Here is a 20,540-nt window from a genome sequence, read left to right on the forward strand (position 1 = left end):
GAGGAGACTGTGACTCTGCTGACAAAAGAGCAGATTGAATTAATCCCAGACAGAATAGGCTGAATGATCTGATTTTGCTGAAGGTGTTACAGTGTGTGCAGATGTTGATTGGACAAATTCGAGAAAACTCTAATTGAATATTTCTATATTCTTTCATAAGCGTTGTACTTCAGTGTAAATCTTGATTCCTAAAGACATGTTGTTATTTAATATAGTATAGAAAAACAAATTTTTCATGGGTTGATGCATGTTAGACATATTTTTCCCGGTGATGTTTAAAACACCACATCTGCTGTGTGTGCTGCTTTGAGATTGAGTGATGTGCTCCGCGTATGCAGTTCCTGCTCCAGGTGTTCAGTTTGCAAGGAGCTGTCGTTTGACCTCCCACAGGGAGTGAAGCTGGCTACTCGACTAACAGAGGAGCTCCTTCATCCACTGGAGACTGCCCACCTCTGTGCACCTCACTGTCTGTGATCAGTGTGCACAGACACATACACATTTATTATGTCCCTCTGCTTGAGTGGTGGGGGGAGCCTGGGGAAATCAACCTCTTAATGCATCTCTGATGCAGACTTAATGAGAATTTAGCACATCACAGATTCTTTGCGCTTGGAAAGTTATTCCTGGATAAGGTTGACTTCCTTTTTTATTCCACTCTCCGGAATTCTGAACAAGCTGTCTCCAAGAAGAACAGACAACATGCAAACACACAGAAATATATAACTACTTAACCACTTGCATAAAATCAGTATCCTTTAGTTTTGTACATCTTGTCTTACCTTCTATCCACTCATCTTCTTTATTCCCTTTGATTCCTTCTTCCTCGTAAGTAGCTGGAACAACCTTTGAAAAGGAACCACTCCTTCCTCTCCTTCCTTTAGGTAACTGGCCTGCTATTGATCTATATATGGGTTGTTTACAGACCTATGTCCCCTCTTCTTTCCTCCAACTTTGTTCTCCAGGCCCCAGGGAAACCTGCCATTGAGGTGTCTCACTTCCTTGAATGGATGAGCCTTGAGCCTCAGTCAATGGTTTGGCTGCCTGTCCTCCACCGTGTGGCTGCTGCAGAGTCGACCAAGCACCAGGCCAAATGCTCTGTCTGCAAACAATGTCCTATCAAGGGATTCAGGTAGCCAAACTTGTGTGGCTGCGTGAAAATGCATGCAGGGGTGAACTTAGTCTTTAGTGATCTTAGTGCAGAAATCTAGTCACAAGCAGGTACTGATTCTTGCTTGATGGCAATGAGGAAATAATTTGTCCAGTTTTAAAGATGTTTCCAATGTTTTCCCAAACTGCAGTTTTACTCCTTTCATCAAATTAATGAGAAACTGTCCATGGCTCCATAAAAGTGGTCAGAAATATGCCATACTTGTGCTGTAATTACTTGAACATTATTTCAAAAGTGGGCAATAGAAACAAATACATCTGCTGTTTTCTGGTTTTATTAGATATATACTATAAAACTCACTGTTCACTAGACAAATGCTTGTTGGAGAAGTGCTGGCTCTACTTTACAGCATATAATAATAAGAGGAGCAGGTGTGCATACCTCAGTGTATGCAGTAACATTAATGTATTATCCTCAAGTTATTCTGTGATTTTTCTGATCTCATGTACATTGTTTACACACATATCCAGTATACCTAAGAAATAATATGTTCAGAATTGAATTCATGCATACTTTGGAAAAAAGTGTGTTTCAAGCACTTTATTGGACATTCTTACCTAAATTGGACCATTTTACCTAAATCTTAAATTTTCCTTGAATTACAAAGGAAGTTAAGTCCCTTCAGTGTTTAAACCAATTTATTTCCCTGCAACACGAGTAAGACAAGTGCTTCGAACAAACACACTCTACTCAATCCAGATCTCTTGCAAACATCACTTGAGCCTCTCTGTTGTATTGATCTTGACAGGTATCGCAGCTTGAAGCAGTTCAATGTGGACATCTGCCAGACATGTTTTCTAACCGGCCGCACCACCAAGGGAAAGAAGCTGCATTACCCCATCATGGAGTACTACACCCCAGTAAGAAAAGCATTATGTGGTGTATGTGGCGCTTTACCTGAATACAAATTTAAGCCTCTAGGGAAAGACAAATCTTGGCTGCAGTGAAAAGTGGAATACATACTCGGAACTCTTGATTCCTGCTGCCAAACGTGGATTGGGGGTCTAATCCACTATAAATTCTCTATCATCTCATTCAGCTCTATAGTATGCATATGAGTACCAATCAGCAGTAATATTGTTTTTGGCCCAATCATTGTACATTTAAAGTGATGTTTGGAGCACAAAACATCAACAAAACCTTAATCTTAAACTAGTTCACAAAGTTAACTTTCTTCTAATGGAGAGCTATGGTGTTCTGAGATAGTGCCAGAATCTTTAATCAGTTACAGTTATCAATTATTCTGTACAGTGTGCACTATTTTACTATAATTTATATATATATTTAGTGGCAAAGTATATTTTTTCCCAGCATCTAGGGAGGCAAGCACAATTAGATTTCTACCGAGTGAGAGAGCACGAAATATTGGGCCAGAAATACAGAGAGGAGGAAAGATTTTAACAACAGAAAGGGTAACTTTAGAAAAAGAGGGTAACAGGAATAGAAACAAGTACAGACAGAGGGAAAAGTTAGTAAATACAATGTAGTTTATGCATTTTTCATGAGCTAATTCTTGGGGTAAGCAACATTTCCAAGATTTCTAAAGCTGTGCAATTTATCTTCCATCCATTCATGCCCTGTGCTCCAACCTCTCCTCATCACCCCTCCTCCACCCACCAACCCCGGTAACTGCAGACAACCTCAGGGGAGAAGATGAGGGACTTTGCCAAGACTCTGAAGAACAAGTTCAGGTCAAAGCAGTACTTCACAAAGCATCCACAGAGAGGTTACCTGCCAGTGCAATCTGTGCTGGAAGCTGAGAGCTCAGAGACGTGAGTCCCACAACACATAGGCTTCTTTTTGTGTGTGCTCTTCTGTCATCTGTCTCTTAGTTACTCCTGTTAATACCCCTGCTGTTGTATGCTAATCATAATGCTGACTCATGCTGACTTAAAGGGATGGTTCTGTGTTCAGTGTTGACATAACCTTAGTCTTGTGACCTCAGTCTGACTCAGGCACATTGAACAGACGAGTCTTGTAGGGAAAAACAAGAGCAGTGAGGCCAGTGTCCTGTTTGGGGTTTTCACGAGCCGATCAGGACTCTGCAGATACTCACCGTGCACACGGTCCTATTCATTTGGTTTAGCAGTGCCAAAGCCTCCCGTGCATGGGCATGGTCTGCCATTGAGGGACCAAGTGTAACCTCGCAGACTGGTACAGATGGACACAGGACTTGTGTGCAAGTGGATGCAGAAACACTTTATTGGATTGTCATGAGTTAGAGCCTCAGGCAACCACAGTAGTCAGGATTATTTAACATGAGTGTGTTTATCAGTTATGCCTGGTTACGTCACTGTTATAGGTACCTTTTATAACCTCAAATACATTAATAAAGACTTCCATTCCATCAACATTAGGGTCAAACCAATATCCAAAAAAATAAAGGGAACTAAAGCAGGCCCTTGAGTGAGGTCCAGAGTACATTATATTATATATGGTTATATTAAAAGCTTTTTGTTATGGTGGGGCAGTATTGAGCATCTTTTTAAAAAGAAAAAGGTAATCACTATTTTTGAAGCTTTAACCAGATTCAGTCAGCAAATGCCCCACAACCGTATGGCTAATATGACAAGTCTCATGCTCTATTTATAAGAGACGAGACAGAATACTTCAAGTATCTTTAACCTTAAGCCAAGAATGACATTTGAAATGGACAGTTACAAATATTCCCAAATCAAAACTGTACATTGAACAGCAAATTACAATAAGAATAAGTGATACAGATGAAACTGAACCTGTTTGTGCTGCTCAGTTGCTACAAAAATTGAGCACAACAAATGCTACATTCATTCTACTTATGCTATTATGACGACACTACTTAGCTTTTAGATTAATTTTAAATTTACAGTGGTTTGAGCTACGTGCTCAGCAGACAGAAGTGTTAACTGAAGCTCAAGTCAAGGAGAAGTCAGGATGTGCCGAACACATTAGCACAGTGCAATGTCACTTGAACTCTTATAGCTCTTTTCACCTTTTTTTATAACAACCCAAGACATGAATGTGAAAATTTTCAGCTTGTGCCAAGACAGCCTGCGTTATTTTCATTTGAGACACGGATGGCTGTTGTCTCAAGGTTGTCCAGAACTTATGGTTGAAACCTCACTCGTTGTAAACTTTAACCCACTAACACCCAACACTCCATGACTGTATTATAAAAGTTTTAAACTGTTTCAGGAGGCATGTTAGTAAAGTTTAAATTTTAAATCTGTGTTTTTGTTCTTTTTTTTTGTAGCGTCTGTCAAGTATTTACTTTGGCTCCTTTTCTTCCCAGACCGTGCTCGTCACCCAGGCTCCCCCATGCAGACACGCACAGCAGGATTGAACATTTTGCCAGCAGGTATGTGCCTTAAAGGGCTGAGCAATACATCAAATAATTACTGAACAACAGTCTTCCCCTTTCACTTTCCCCTCACTAAATGATCTCTCTTCTTTTTTATATTCCCTCCATGCCACTTCTACCTCTTCTCCCTCCTACTTTTGCTGCTCCCTCACCCTTTAGTCTTTGCAAAGTGCTGATTGTGGTATTGATTTGGCTGCATTGTGCACTATATTCTGGCCAGGCTAGAAGCTTCACTGCCCAGCAGTTTGCTTCACTCTTACTCCCCACACAAACACACTCTGCACACACAAGGATAGCAGTTGTGGTCATGTGTGCATGTTAGTGTATCGAGGTTAGCGAGGTTCATCGTGCCTAGCGGCTTGTCACTTGCTAGGGCAGTGAGCCCATTGGTCACCTGGGAGCTGTCGCTGTGGATTAGTGTCTGTCTGACAGGTTATAAACAGGGCACAGGCCTGGCGTCCCTGCCCACAGTGCAGAGCTGGATGCATACATCCCTTTCCAATGAGCCTGCAGTACACGAATGAGTGTGTGCTCGTGTGCTGGTAAATGTGGCATTGTGTATTAGCCTCCCTGAGGCTCTTACACACTTTACACCCTGCCAAAACAAAAGCAACACACACAAATGAGAGAGGAAGCACAATTGTCCTTTTTACCCCTCCTGTTTACCCTTTTCCCCCCTTTCACCTGTTCTCTGTTTGCCTTCTTTTCTCTTTATTTTTGATGCCACTCTTCTATTGTCTCCCTTCTACACGTTTATTTTGCTTCTTGCTCTCTATTCTAGCCTTTTATTCTCAGATCGCAATATATTTTCAGTTACATCCTCATACATTCACTAAAAGTTGGTCATTATGCTACAGTTTCCTCCCAAAAAAAACACTTCATGAGTCATGCTAGTTTGAAAATCTCAACCTTAATACATTTATTCTAGCTGCAGTTAAGTAGAGGAAAGAAACACAAGTATAAAGAAAAATAAAGTGGCCACTCAGGAACAGTCTTGCATACTATGAAACATCTTTTGCTGTAATTTCCAAGTTGTGTTCCAAAATGTAAAATATTGACCTCACCTTCAGATGATGTTGCATTCGCTGTACCTTGGATGTGTGACGTTAAAACCTCTTTTGCTCTTGCTTTTTGCTTTTCTAGAAACATCAAATCTTTATATAATTAACTATATAGTTCACTTAACAGAAGAAATAAACTCCATTTCTTTGTTTAATGTTTTATGACCCGACAAGGTAATCTGATTTAGCTGTTGTTTTAAAGATTCATTTACCAGTTAGAAGTTAAAAATTCTGATCTCCCAATTGTTGTTGAATTGGCCATCAGTACAGTACAAGGAACTACTGACAAAAACAAACATTGGTCAAATAAACAACACTTATATTGTTATAGTTCTATAGTTTATAGAGCTGATATGTGAGGGAATAACTTTGATGAGTTCTTTATGTTTTTATGAACCATTCAGCGTCTGTAACTTTTTGTAGCGTGTGTTTTGATTACTTTTGTCAGTTAAACACATGAGTCCCGATGAGACTATGTCTAAAAGAAAAAGATCTGTAGCCTAAAAAAGTCCATGTTCAATCTGCAGACAAATGAAATCTAAGTGTTTGTGATTGGGTCACACTGAACTCTTAAACTATTTCAAGTTTATTTACAAGGCAAACGTTCAAAACATAATCAGCTAATTACTGAAAATAATCATGAGTTGCAACCGTGGATACAGCCGATTATGCCACCTCTATCAGTTTTTACAGTAAAAATCTTCTTTTTTATGCAACCATTCAGAATGTAATGACATGGATATAATATTAAAATGTTATGGGTATGTTTATCTCAAATACTTTCAGTTCAGCACATTCTCCATTTTCTTTACCCCCTTTACCATATACTCGGGGTTTGACGGCTTGTGGTGACATTGAATGGGTGGGTTAATGTATTATAAAATCCAAGTAGTTGTATTTCAACATAAAATGTGTCCTGTTAGAATGTAAGTTTAAACTATCACAACAGCATGGGCCTTTTCAACAAACCACCAAAACACTATTTAGAAGAATGCACTGATGGAAAATATACCATCTACCCATCTCTCTGTAAATACACATACTTTCACACCATACAAGGTTTTAAAAAAAGGTCAACTCAGACTTGTGCTAAAAAATTGGTTTCAACTATAGCCTATGCGGTGGCCCTCATCAAGTTGACAGGCGATGTTCACTTTACCCAGTATTGACAGCTTTACGCCATTCCTGATGTGAGTCGTGCTGCATTCATGTTTCCTGATTTTCTCAGACAGATGTTTCAGATCTACAACTTCTTGCTCGGTCCAAGCTGTGTCTCCTCCGAAAAGTAAGCACGGGAAACAGACTTGTGACTTTTTAGTTAGGCTTGCCGTTAGCCAGTCCTTTCTCTCAAAACAAGTTACACAAAAGCTACGATTTTGGCGCTTTTCTTTCTGAGTAATTTGGATATCCTTTGGATGATGTGCCGTTACTTTTTTCACCTGAACTTTTTCTCCTAAGGAAATAATAAAGTAAATAAAGTAACTTAAAGAAGTAAAGTAAATAATCCACTTCGTTAACGCCGATGCCTGCCATTGTCAAAGTTTCGCCCTACACACACACACACACACACACACAAGCGTGCGTGCACAACTCCCATCAAGTAGAGGCGTCTGTGATTGGCCCAAATCTTCTGGCTTTGGGCTGTACAGATTTAGCCCAAATAAACCACAAATGGAGGGGGCGTTACTTGCAACCTGTCACTCAAATGTTGAAGAAAAGTCAAGTGTAACTGAGTTGCTTGGGCTGTAGATAATTAGCCCGTTTTCACCGATTTCATGGGTTTCAGTTCAGATTTTGCTCCGCCTCTGATCAAAAATTAAAAAACAATTTGTTTAAAGTTTTTATTGAATTATTTATATATTATATTCTCATTTTTATTGAATAATGTAGGGAGGGCTGAGCCCTGTTAGCCCAAGTATACCAGCCGTTCCTGCATATACTAGAGCTGTTTTAGCACATTTGCTTATGTAAAGCTTATGAATATGTCCACATCAGTCACACTAAAACTTAAAGTTATGAAACTGACCTGACAGACTGACATTTCAGAAGAGAACTTTCACTGAAAGCAGACTGCACTGACATTCTGAAACTACACTTTTCCTTCACAGCTTAGAGAGCGCAGAGGTCAGGAAAATGCAAGGATCCCATCCATCTTATCAGTGGTTGCTAAGAGCAAAGTGATTGTCAAAATCTATCATATATCACTGTAACATCTCTCATTTGACTGCATAACTGAGGAACCATACAACGTCTTGACAGTGATGGAGCACTGTAATTTGTCGCACTTACTGTCAATCATTATTACATGAACGTGGTAAGGGTGCGTATAACTGATTCAGAACACTCCTTTGAAAACCTAAAAACTAACTGTCAATAGACATCAAGATAGATCCCACTAATTCTGATCCATGGAGCCATGAAGTTCAGACTTGACGTGCTTCATCTCATCTTAATTTCAATCAGTGGCCACCACTGTTTGGACAGCTGACTTTGTCAGTTTATCTGCAAAAGGGTTATTTCTCAATGACACCTTAACTTATCAAAAACAGACTTTGAAAATATAGTTTTGGATTTGGTTTGTAGAAGGTATTTCTGCCAGCAGGATTATATACATGACGTTATGTCTGAATAAACTACATCACCCATCTACCCACATGTCAACCAGTGCATCTTATTGATGTCACTTAGGCCCAGAAAGCTGTCACACTTCATACACACTTCTACTTTATTAGACTTAATTGATTAACTGTTTTTGTCTTTTGTATTGTATTGTATTATAAATAGATGTAATAAATGCTTTATACCACACTGTTCATGTGTGTTTACGTGACTGGAAGAAATTTGTATGGGACTGTTCTTAATATTATCATTGTTTAGTTCAAAGACTGGAGATCCATTCATCTGGTTTATAAAATAATTACAGTGGTTCTAAATTGATGTGAACAGCTGCACATTTAATCATACCAAAAATAGGCAAACCGTGTGAGCACACTCATTTACTAACGGGATCTAAGCACCGTCATAATTGAAAAAGACAGTCTGTGATATGGTATTCCACCTGCTCTATGACTGTGTGAAGAGCACCTTTCTTTCTTTCTTTCTTTCTTTCTTTCTTTCTTTCTTTCTTTCTTTCTTTCTTTCTTTCTTTCTTTCTTTCTTTCTTTCTTTCTTTCTTTCTTTCTTTCTTTCTTTCTTTCTTTCTTTCTTTCTTTCTTTCTTTCTTTCTTTCTTTCTTTCTTTCTTTCTTTCTTTCTTTCTTTCTTTCTTTCTTTCTTTCTTTCTTTCTTTCTTTCTTGCCTGTCAGCTAACAGATGAAAAGACGGATGGTATCACATTTCTTATTTGAATTCATTCTCAGTCTTGGTCATAACTCACTCACCACTCACTTTGAACACTAATGGAAAGTCAAGCTGATATCAAAATACTAGTTATCATCACTGACGGCTCAGTGTGTTTCAAATTCTTCCCATGGGTGGACATATTAATACTAGAGAATGTGTGTCTGTACATGTGTGTCAAGGTGCCCTTCTGTAAATTAGGAGTGAATTTGATAATCTGTTGGATTTAAGCTGCAGTAGAATTTGAAAACACAAGCATCTTCTCTCATCTTGTTACCCTGAGCCCCGCCCACCACACAAGTGTGGTTATATGTATTTGCACCATACCCTATATGGAACTGAATGAACCACATCCACAGCATTTGTCTAAGGTTAGCAGAAAGCTCAACTGTTGGCAGGATTCAACACAGCCGCTTGTCTCAAGCACATAAACAAGACATGGAAGTTAGCAGGTTATGCCTACAGGACAAACGTGGAAAATAGCAGTTACTAGATTTCAATTTAATTTATTCAAAAGACTTTACAATGTCTTTATGGCTTTGATGTTGGCCATCCTTGTTTTTTTTTTTATTGCTCTGCAGCGTTTAATTTAATTTTCCAATGTTTTTTTATACTAAACTGCAAAAATAGAAAAAATATCTCTGATATTGTCATCATGATGAGTGACGTATCAGGATGTGCAACATGTGAATGTGATGATGGACATAGAGAGGTGTACTGAGATATTTAACATCAATATGGTCTCATTTCTACATTACGTTGGAAGAATGGGTTGAGTCCTTTGTCAGCAGTTAGATTTGATTAAATTTGAAGATACAGAGGTCTACTTTCCTATAAGACCATTCAAATTGCAATATTCTGAAAGCTTGTTTTGGAATTTTAAGTAGTCTTCAGTCATCTCAAAGGAGATGGGTTATTTGATGTTCGCTGTTGGAAAAGTCGAATTACTTGTCATGTCAAACACAGACAGCCTCTGCGTCTTTTGCCCTTTCCATCTGTATCTTTTGCCCCCTTAATCTACATCGATGGAGGACTTCATTCCTTTCATCATCACAACTGCTTTGACATTTCGTAGAGGATAGATAAGAAGAAGATAATAAAAAATCTCTCTGAGCTCAGGTAGGATTTTTTCCCCCTAACCCTCTTCCTCTGTCTTTCCTGTTTCTTATTTCCTTTCACATCCATTTACATTCATTCATTCAAGGAGCTGAACACACATCTGTGCACACCCACTCCCACACAGATTACTATTTTCTATTACTTCTGGCCTTTCCTTACTCATTTGCTGCTGTCCCTGACTGAGTCTCGAGGTCTGCTGAGTCTTTCTGATGAATAGTGTCACAGATTGAATTACGAGCAGTTAGGTTCACAGGCCCGGGCTGCTGTTACAGGACGTGGATGAATCCCAAGTTTCTCAGTGTTATGGTCTTATTGGAAAATGGAAAGAAATGGGATGTAGCATGGACGTTCCAAACAGCCTATACATCACTCACTCCTTTGGCTGATAACACTCTGCAAAAGATGATGCAGCATGGAGTGTGTTGCTGTGTACAAGGGATACTGCTGCAAAGGCTTGAGACTGCTTTCATGTCGCACATGTGTGTTTACATCTGCATCAGTGGGTTGGTTCTCTATGATGGTTAATTAACATGCTTGAGGGAGAAACCTACACTCTGATCATGTGCTGCTGTGATTTAATTAAAATTTCTGACTAACCCTTTCCCTTTCATGCAACCATTTAAAGAGTACATCTGCTTAGAATTTGACCATACGCATCCAAGTGGAGTTTATTCATGTTTGCAGAGGATCCAGATCCAGATACAGATGAAGAAAGTATTTTTTCTTTGCATTTTTGAAGTTACATTTGGAGCTATTGCATCTACTATTTATTATGTTGTTTTATGCATTGCTTTGAATTAGCCAAAACCTGTGATCTTGGTAGTAATGACTGTAATATGGCTACACACACAAATGCACAAAAATTAAATAATCATTGGAAATTACTAGAAAAGCAGGCAGTAACGACAGCAGATTCTACTTACCGTAATTGATAAATTAGTACATTAGCCATGTAACAACAAAATTACATCCCCAAAAAGATACAAAATCTAATAAATAGACACAAACAGCAACAAAGTACCATGCAAGCTCTGTGGCCATAACAATCAACGGGAGCTCAGTATCTTTAACTAAGAGATTCTTAAGAAAAAATGATGGTATGGATCCTAACTCTGCTGATGTGATTAATGAATTATGGCACTGAGCCTCAACTCAATTGCCCTTTTTTTAGTTTAAAATTTTACAAAAGCCGTAAAATAATAGTTGAAACATAGTTCAAAACAGAGAGGAGAGTCTACAGTGGTAACTCCAGAAATGCAAGTGCTTTAAGATACACATAATTTTTTAACATCAGCAGTACAACTAAATTGGCCCTTCGTTTGTTCATCTCATTATTCTTGGAAAATTTCAGTTAGAGGTCCAATCTGGAACTTCTGGCATCTCCTAAATAAGTGTCACCATGATATAAGCGGTATACCAGGAGGGTATTTTGCTATGTGGATGATAAATGATAACTCTACAATTTAGAAATACCTTGTTTGCTGTCTTTTTCCACATTTGTAATAATTATATGTTAATGGAGTTTTGAGACAAATGTCTGAATTTCCTCAGCATTTTTTAAAAAAAGAATTTAACTTTCTAAAATGTTGTCACTTTTCCACATTGATCTGACTTTATCTGAGTTTTCTTATCTACGTCATCAGAAGTTAAGAAACCTGGACTTTTCTAATGAAGCACACTTACAACAGCAGATCTCAGCTGCCCACTGTCAGTCAACTCTGCACAGCTGGAAGCGCTGTCCTTGGTCCTGAGAAACCAGTCAGCCGCCTTGCCTCCTCGCAGGCTCTCACTACAGCTGCTGTCCGACAGCAGCACATTTCTAAAAGGCTTTTTATTTCCTGTGTGCTGACAGACCGTGTACAGTACAGTTTTATCCTCTCTCCTTGTGGGCATTTTATAGATTGTACTCTAAGCCAAGAAGAATTTCTGCCTATCAGAATTTCAGTCTTGTTTCTGGACAGCTACAGTTACTGGAAGTTGGGAGGTCTTATCCATGCTACCTAAAAGCTGAACTGTTGGGATTGTTTGCTGTATAATAAGCTTTGTGGTAACATATTTCCCAGGTGTGCGATGCTATTGATGACTTTTGGTTTTCTATTACATTTGTTTTGACTCACCTACTCTCCTGTGTTTCTCCTCTGTTTGTATATATGCTGGAATGTGTGTGTATGTTTGACATGGTGTCCTTTGCATGTATGTGTAAATGTACAGATTGGCAGAAATGGAGAGCCAGAATTGTTCATTCTTCACGGATAGCCTGTCTCCTGATGAAAGCCTGTGAGTATGCTACCACCCCCACACAACAACCCCCCTGACTACAACTAGTGCTTTATGTGTGTATTCTTTCCCCCTGAGACATTGACTGTTTCTGTGTTTATGTGTGCGCTCAGGCTTGTACATGCATGTTTGAGTGTTAAAAAACGATTGGGTAATCACATAAATAATCAGCCACATAATGAGAATGACCCACAGAGAGCAGCGTGCATATACTCCCCCTTCATCATCCACATGCCTGCTGCGATTAAGGTCTATGGCTGTTAGGAGATAGTATACAAAGTGTGTTTATCTCTGTGGAAGCTGGCTGAGGAGGTACAGCAATGACAGGAATTAGGATGTTTTGATGTGAAAGAAGCTGTCAAACATTCCATCCTGTGAGATGGTTTTCCTTTTTTGTTGCACTTTAAAGTCGAGGCTACACAACCAGCAGCACAGCACAAAATGGTCCAGTTATTTGGTCAACAAAATGTTGTTAGCTCTCCAGGTGTGTTTCTCCGTGTGTGCATTGTGAAGCGTGCCCATTATTTCTTTTCAGATGAGTTTTAATGTGTTTGTGCTCTGAGAGAAGGCTGTGATTGACACCACATAAAGAGCTAGTTTTCAGGCTGAGATAAAATTATAATACTTTGTGACAGCACAACAGTTTTTGACACTGACATCTGTGCTTACCAAGCCTGCTCTCAAAATCTTTGTTGCCATGTGCATGCTGCTTGAGTGATGCTTGGATGGATCTTTATCACAAATATTTGTATCTACCCATATATTTACACAGAGTATATAGCATTTTGTATTTTGGTATTTGCATGTATATCTGTGTATACTTCTGCTTCTGGGTGTGTTTGTATGCATGACATTCCACCTCTACCCTGTATGAGTAGCAGTGTTGGACACCGCTCTTGTCCTCTTGTGCTCCTGTGTCCAGTTGCTCCTATTCTGCAAACCTTTTCGCTGTCTGTGAATGCCCACCTTTTCTTGAGCTGCATGGCACTGTACATGCTGCTGTGCTATCTGTGCCTCCAGCTGGTGTTTTGCTTGGCATCATACTGTTTTCTGTTCTGAACCATGCGGTCTGTGTGCACAGCCTTCACCCTCCACCTGTATATGTTGCTCAGAGTTCACTATACTTATTGTCAAGTAGCCCACAGGAAAATTATTTAAACCTTAAGTCAATGAGCTGTCAGTCAAAAATAACATAATGATAATATAAGAATTAACATAACTGTTTTTGTTTCAGCTGTGACTTTACAATATGTTTGGAATTTTTGCTGAAATTGATTGAGTAAAATTGAGTTTAAATTGAGTTGTGAGTTTAAACTAAGCTGCAGATCTCTTTGGTGGTATCAGTATCTGTTCATTCAGAACTAATATTTGCACGATTAACCGGGGGTTCAGTTCAACTCAACCTTCTGAGCTAAAGCTGACCCATTAACAAATGAAGCGTAATGGACGAGATAAAAGAGATTAAACAGCTTAGGTTGATACATTCTACAATGAGTAAATGTTGAAGTAAATGCAAGAATCACTTCCTTTTTTCAAATGTATGCATTTTCCATACCATCCTAATCTTTTTATGATTTGGGGTTTTATCTATATTGTCTGCTGATTTGGTTGGAAACTGCAGATATTCCTTCATAATTAGATGGCCCATTTGCTGAAAAGGCAAGAATTGAAAGATGAAACACCTATTTTTGTTTTGTGTTTTTAAAGCAAGTTCATTCTTATTCCCACCTTTTCCAGTTTACAGCTTGACAGAGTAACAGAAAAGGAAACTGGCCTCAAGCAAAAGATCAGCAACCCTGCATGTTCAGATCTTAGAAACACTCCCCTTCAGCAAGTATCACAGCTTATAAACACTTTTTACAGACAGATAACAGTCTTTCAGTTCTTGTTTGGGGGACTTTCATTCTTCCTCTTGCAAAAGACTTCTTGTTCCGTGAGATTCTCGGGCTGTCTTGCATGCACGGTTCTTTTGAGATCTACCCACAGACTTTTGAAGTTTAGTTTGAAGAACTTAAAGATCCACAGCAAAACCTTCAGCAAGTGCCACACTGAGGTCGTCCAATGTAGATTTTGAGGTGCGTTGAAGCTCTGTTATACTCTGCATTTTTACTGACGTAGTGATGTATGCTTATAAAATGTGCTGACATTAGCGATCTGACAATCTAGCAGGATAAGTGATCTTTCTTCTGCAAGTGAAACATTCCTCGCTCCACTGGTGGCAGCACGAGCAAATATCAATCTGTTGACTGAGCTTAACAGAATGTAATTTGTCATCTTTTTCCGTCTAGTTTCTGCTCAATATGGCCTAAAATGTGTATTTTAGCTTTAGCAGTGCAGAGCACCATTGTTCCCAAAATTACTTTTTTGGATCTTTATTTGCACACTCATGATGCTGAATCTTACGCCCACAACACATGGAAGATTTTTTACTGATGATTCCTTGTTGAAGGAAGCGGTTGTATATTGTGTTATTACTCACACTCCTTCACAGTAAAAAAGAGTTTTTGTTTGCTCTTTCAGACCTCAGCTTGTTAACTGCTGTTTCTTAATTACATTACAATCCGAAGACACCCACACAAGCTTCATTATCTTCCTTTAGCCTTTTCATGCTTTGTGAATGTCAAATATTTTATTATTGTGCTAGGCACGTGTATGGAGCCCATGGCAGTTGATTTTAAGGACAAGGTTTCAAGAGTCTGTGTTCGGGAATGTGAATAAACCAAAGCCTTAACAAGCTAAATGTTTAATTAACAATGTAGAAAGTAGTCAGAGCTCAAATCTATTGGGTGTCTAAGCTTTTTCATGGTGTTCCTTTAATTTATTTTACTCTGAAATTATGCAAAGTAAAAAAAACACACAAATCTTGCAAAAGGTTGTTTCATCTTTAATTTAATTCTTTAATTATTTTTTTTCTTTCACTCTTGTAAGAAAATTGACTAAAGTTTTTCATGTTTCTCTAATTATATTCAAAATGAAAAAGCAGCTCGCTGACTCTTTGAATAAGATATGCAGTAAATAGTTTGAGTCCCTGTTTAAAATTGATCTCAAATATCTTTTGAACAGGAAGAAAATTATTTGCCAACAATATAAGATGTTCAAAAACTTACTGTAGAATACTAGTCAATGCATTCTTGCTGAAGTGGGCCCTCTTTAATAACTGATTTTATTGTATCTGAAAGGATGCTTCATGTAAGTTGGATTTTATCTTAACAAGGCTCATTATCACCACAGTGACATATAATTTGGCATTAAAATACTAAGCCTATAACATCCTTTTAACTTTATACCAATAAAATATTTTTTCTATGTAGGCAAAGGTATTATTGCCTCAGAGAAATGGACAAACAAGTGTCTTTCCATTAAAATAATTGCTAAACATTCAAGAATCCATTTAATGTTGAAACAGCCTGCGGTCTGCTATCATACATCTCCACATTAGCGTTTTTATTCCAGTGTCAAACAAGTGTTTATTATTTTTGGCAGTGTATTGTGTTACAGCTGAAAATGCCCCCTCCAGATTCAATAATCACAAGTGGGTTAATGGTCTGGTGAGCCAAGTTTATTACACAGCATTTAGTATTTGGAATGTGAACCTGGCAGTGTCACCGTATCCCATTCCTGCTGTGTCCTGTCTTGTTTCGATATGTCTCATCCTGTAACACCTGTCCTCGTCCTGCTCGTCTTGTGTTGGCTTTTCTGTTCTGCCATGCTGTGGCTGTGCTTTGTGCTGCTGGTGGCTGTGTGCTGGTGGCTCAGTGTGCTGTCTCCTGTGTGGGGGACTCAGGGATGAAGATCAGTACCTCCTGCGTCACTCCAGCCCAGCCCTGGACCATGACTCACCCTGTGGGCAGCATATGCTGCTAGCTCACCTGGAGCATCAGGACAAGGACCAGCTTCAACGGACCCTGGCCCGCCTGGAGAACGAGAACAGGTCTGTAGCCAGGAAAAAAAGTGGGAAAAAGTAACAAATTAACCATTGAATCTGGTAACTTTTTTTCATGTAAAAAAATCTTTGTGCAACATCAGTTAACAATGTTGCTACTGCATACATTAAAAACTATCTCCATCACATCCGAAAACTAAAAGCATTCAGAAGTTTGTTTGCTTATACATTTGATTGAGGTGTAGATCAAAATTCGAGCTAAAGCTCACAGCAGGTACATCAACGTTTGATTTAGGGAGGGATGCAGACAAGCATGGCATCTTGTATGTGTTCATCTAGAGATTTTACACACTTCTCAGTATGCCTGCTGCCATTTGAAAAACCTCCTGCTGAGAGTAAACACGCTCACCCTCTAAATCCGTTTGAACAGTCTTCTGGGGGAAAAAAAGAAACATTTTCTTAATGCTTAGCCGGTAGTTAAGTCTGTAAACTAGTGTGATATCATGAAACTGCTTGTGAATCATGTTTCATGTTTGACAGTTAGTCTATATCCTGCAGAGGAGAAATGAAGAACTCATCATAGTTGGTTCAATACAAGTTCAAAGTATGTCTGAAACATAAGATGTTTGAATTTCAAGTTATTTGCTCGAGGCTCAAACATTTTCCATAAATGAAGGAAATTTGTTGCCTCCTGTCCACTTAATTGGTTACCACAGGCTTTTTTTAATGCGAATGATTCATATGAATAATTTTCATCTCCACTTTGCCTGTGACCTTTCCGGACCCTTGGCAAAATGCAGCTACATGCCGCATACATTTGTGCCCTTAAGGTGTCTGAAACCTTGACCTAGTTTTTTATTTCTATGTCTCCTGATAATCTGCTCTTTTGTCCCTAATAATGACAATCTTGGCCGCTGTTAGCGTCCTTTTTTTTCTGTGGTGTTCTTGTGGCTTGTTGTTGAACAACAAATGAATGCAAGCATCTAAAAACAAAGCTTTATGACATTTTGTAACTACAGATATTCTTATACAGCTGTTGTGACAATATCATAATATCAATAGTATGCAATATCAATAATACACATATGAAATCATGATTTGATACTTGCTAACAAAAAACCTCAACATTATTGAATGCTTATTGCTTTTTATACAAATTTTGAGTATAATTCAATTGCAAAAAGAACTCGTGAAACAAAGATCAATTAGTCTAACACAATATTGTTTTTTTTCTAAATTTCTATTGATATTGTAACGATATGCAATTATTGTGCAGTGAAAATCAGATTTAATTTTGAACTGATGTTTTCAAATCTTCTACAGAGACAGATGAGTTAGTTCTTTTCCAGAGTCCCCATTTGTAAAACATGTTCAACAAGAAGAAAAAGCTCCATATCTGTGGGGACACATGTAAATTAAACTATACAACCCATTGCTTATCATCTTATTCAAATGAAACCAGTATAAAGACAAATGTTGAAACTGAATAGTTATATTGCATTTTGGAAGAAAAAGAAATGATGCACATTTTCAGTGTTTCAGCTGTTAGGGCCATGTTTACCACTGTGTTGCATCATCTCTTCTTTTAACAACTCTGTAACAGCTTGAATACTCAGAAGACACATTGTTGAAGTTTTGAAGAAAAAAATGGTTTGTCATTGCATGAAATTGGATTTCAGATATCCAACAGTTTGGGGCCTCTCTGGTTGTAATAATCCGGTTAGAATGCATGCAAAATGTGGTATGATATTTACCTGATGAAATAAGAAAGACTTTCTCAAGAATAGGTGTCCAATGCTATATAAGCTTTCGTGTGTTTATTTTCAAACATTAAACACACAAAATAATGATGGTGTTTTCTGTAAAAGACACTTTAGCAAGAAGCAAACACAGTGAAATAAAGCAATTGTAAAATGTCATCATGCATCGTCCAGAAAGCATCAAAGAGGTTTCGATTCATTTCTTTGATGTAGACAGAAGTTTAAAACAACTTCTACCTTTGAACAAGCATGCTCAGAGTGGTGACTTTCCAGAAGCCAAATCAACCAGTGCATCTCCTCATAGCACAGCATAATGTCAAATTAACAAAAGAGATGCGAGATGCTGATTATAATAGCTGTTCTAAAATATGAAGGTGATTACTGTTCATGAGGTTATCTGTCAACAACACATTAGCACCTTGCTGTACAGTGTACTGTGTAATGTGTTGATATTTGCAGATGAAATTAAATTATTCTTATTGAATAATTCATGGCCACATAAATGATGTGTAGTTACATTTCTGTGTTTTGTTTTCTGCACCTACGACGTTGGCTTTAATATTCCTTCCACCTATCCTCCACTGTGGGTCTTCAGGGTGCTTCAAGGCGAGTACAGACGGCTCAAGTGGAAACATGAAGAAGCAACTTCGGTTCCCATGCTGACTGAAGCTGGAGAGGGCTGCCTGGGGTCACCCACAGCAGGAGGGCAGCAAGATGAAGAGCTCCTGGCCGAGGCCCGGGTCCTCCGGCAACACAAGACACGCCTGGAGACCCGCATGCAAATCCTGGAGGACCACAACAAGCAGCTGGAGTCCCAGCTGCGCAGGCTCAGAGAGCTTCTGCTACAGGTAGAGTGCTGCACACTGAGAATGGCAAGGTGATGAGGAGGTTTACTTCGCTATGTTTTTTACAGATTCTGTTTTTGTGTCTGCTTCTAATCCACTAGATTGCAGAGAGAACTTTTGCATACTTTTATTATCAACAAGTATAGTCACCCGGGAACACAAAGAAGTACTGTATAGAAAGATTAAGTGGAACACACTGGACCACACTTTAAAGGATGTTCAGCAGTATAAAAGAGAGGTGAAACAAAGAGAAGGCCAGGAGAGTGAAAGCTGACATATATAGCCATGTTTATGACAAGGTGTAAATTATTAACACCTGGAGTAACTAAACTGCACATTCAGGTCACCGAATGAGGAGAAAGCAAAGGGATGAAGACGACAAAGAGACTGAGAAAGAAGGACAGCTGTGTCTTTAAGTCTGTGACTTGGAAACTGAGACTGAATAGAACAGAGAGTTGGGGGGGTGGTGGTCCATACTATACTCTTGTGTAAAGAAAAAATGCTATTTGAGTTCTTTCCTTGCTGGAACAAAGCACAGCTTCCTTTCCTCAGAAAATAAAATCTTTTGAATCTCTATGAAATGTATGAATCTGTACCGGTCTCTGCAGACACCTCTGACTCACTACAGCCACTGAAATGACTCTAGAGTAGTTCTACAGTGTTGCTAAAAACAATATAGAAGATACTATGTTACATTATGCATCTTTGATTGTGATCTGAAGCCTTCTTCCATCTTTGTCAGAGTTTATCTGCAGTGCTGCTGTGCACGGTGTGATTCCCTTTCTTTTCATCTGCATATTAAAACACAAATCACAGAGATCTGTTGCAGCCTTTATTAAAAAATTGCTTTTATTAATTGTTCTGCTCAAAGGTACCATTTGAGGAGTGCTGGCTGATTGCCATTAGACATCATATTCATTACCCCGCGAAAAGCTCAATGACTCTAACGTCTGAAACATGATGGATACGGGCAGTTATTGGAACTGAATGATCATAAATCTTCTCTAAAAACAGCCCAAAGATGATTCCGAGGCCAATGGATCAGAACCGTCAACACTGTCCTCACCTGTGTCTAGAGGGGGTCACCACGGGGAGCCGGCCAGCAGGGAGACTACTGACACTGAAGCAGCAGGTCAGTGACATGCAGCCAGGCGTAGATGTGGTTTTGACACATGCATGTATATTAAATGTGTAACTAAACACCCCCTCTTCACATCCTTGTATTAACCATTCATGATGGGGTGAAACCTTCTGTGCGTGTGTGTCAGGAGATTATCTGGATCATGAGCAGGATACGGTGCTGCAACTCCAGGAGGTCATTGAGCAGCTGAGAAATGTCTTCCCTTCAGAACCGGGTGAGTTCTTTGTGGCTGCACGGTTCGGTGCTGCTCCAGCACGTCACACTTCACAGACTTTCCTCCTCGATGGCCCTCGGGAATGTGAGAGATGGAGAGGAGAGCAAATATGTACTGCTACAGATCAATATTTGGGGGGAGATACAGGGAGATTAAATGGCAGAGAGAGGGAGGAAGATAAGAGTGACACATGGACTGTAGCACAGAAAGACGGAGAGCATCATTGTCACAGTCTCAATAAGCTGTCCCACTGCATTTAAAATGTAATTTGCTTGGCAATCCAAAGCTTGTAACTTGAACAAAAAAAAGGGATTATCATAATTATAGTCTGCTTAGTTGTAGCCAAACAAATGTTCTTAGTCTTTTGCTTGTGTTTCTAAATTTGAAAGCACTT

At 38.9% G+C, this 20,540-nt stretch overlaps 1 protein-coding gene across 1 annotated transcript in view; it reads left to right on the plus strand.

The window, feature by feature from the left end:
• The window catches only part of drp2 (dystrophin related protein 2), an 84,464-nt gene that overhangs the window by 62,297 nt on the left and 1,627 nt on the right, over window positions 1–20,540 (plus strand). Inside the window, exons 14-22 of the mRNA XM_072395439.1 lie at window positions 963–1,129; window positions 1,917–2,028; window positions 2,804–2,940; window positions 4,440–4,505; window positions 12,238–12,303; window positions 16,088–16,234; window positions 18,542–18,794; window positions 19,806–19,923; window positions 20,060–20,146. Of these exons, the coding sequence (XP_072251540.1) occupies window positions 963–1,129; window positions 1,917–2,028; window positions 2,804–2,940; window positions 4,440–4,505; window positions 12,238–12,303; window positions 16,088–16,234; window positions 18,542–18,794; window positions 19,806–19,923; window positions 20,060–20,146 (1,153 nt within the window). The remainder of the gene's footprint in view (window positions 1–962; window positions 1,130–1,916; window positions 2,029–2,803; window positions 2,941–4,439; window positions 4,506–12,237; window positions 12,304–16,087; window positions 16,235–18,541; window positions 18,795–19,805; window positions 19,924–20,059; window positions 20,147–20,540) is intronic.

The sequence above is a fragment of the Leuresthes tenuis genome, unplaced genomic scaffold (genome assembly GCF_036924035.1).
Source record: "Leuresthes tenuis unplaced genomic scaffold, fLeuTen1.0.hap1 SCAF_11, whole genome shotgun sequence".
NCBI lineage: Eukaryota > Metazoa > Chordata > Actinopteri > Atheriniformes > Atherinopsidae > Leuresthes > Leuresthes tenuis.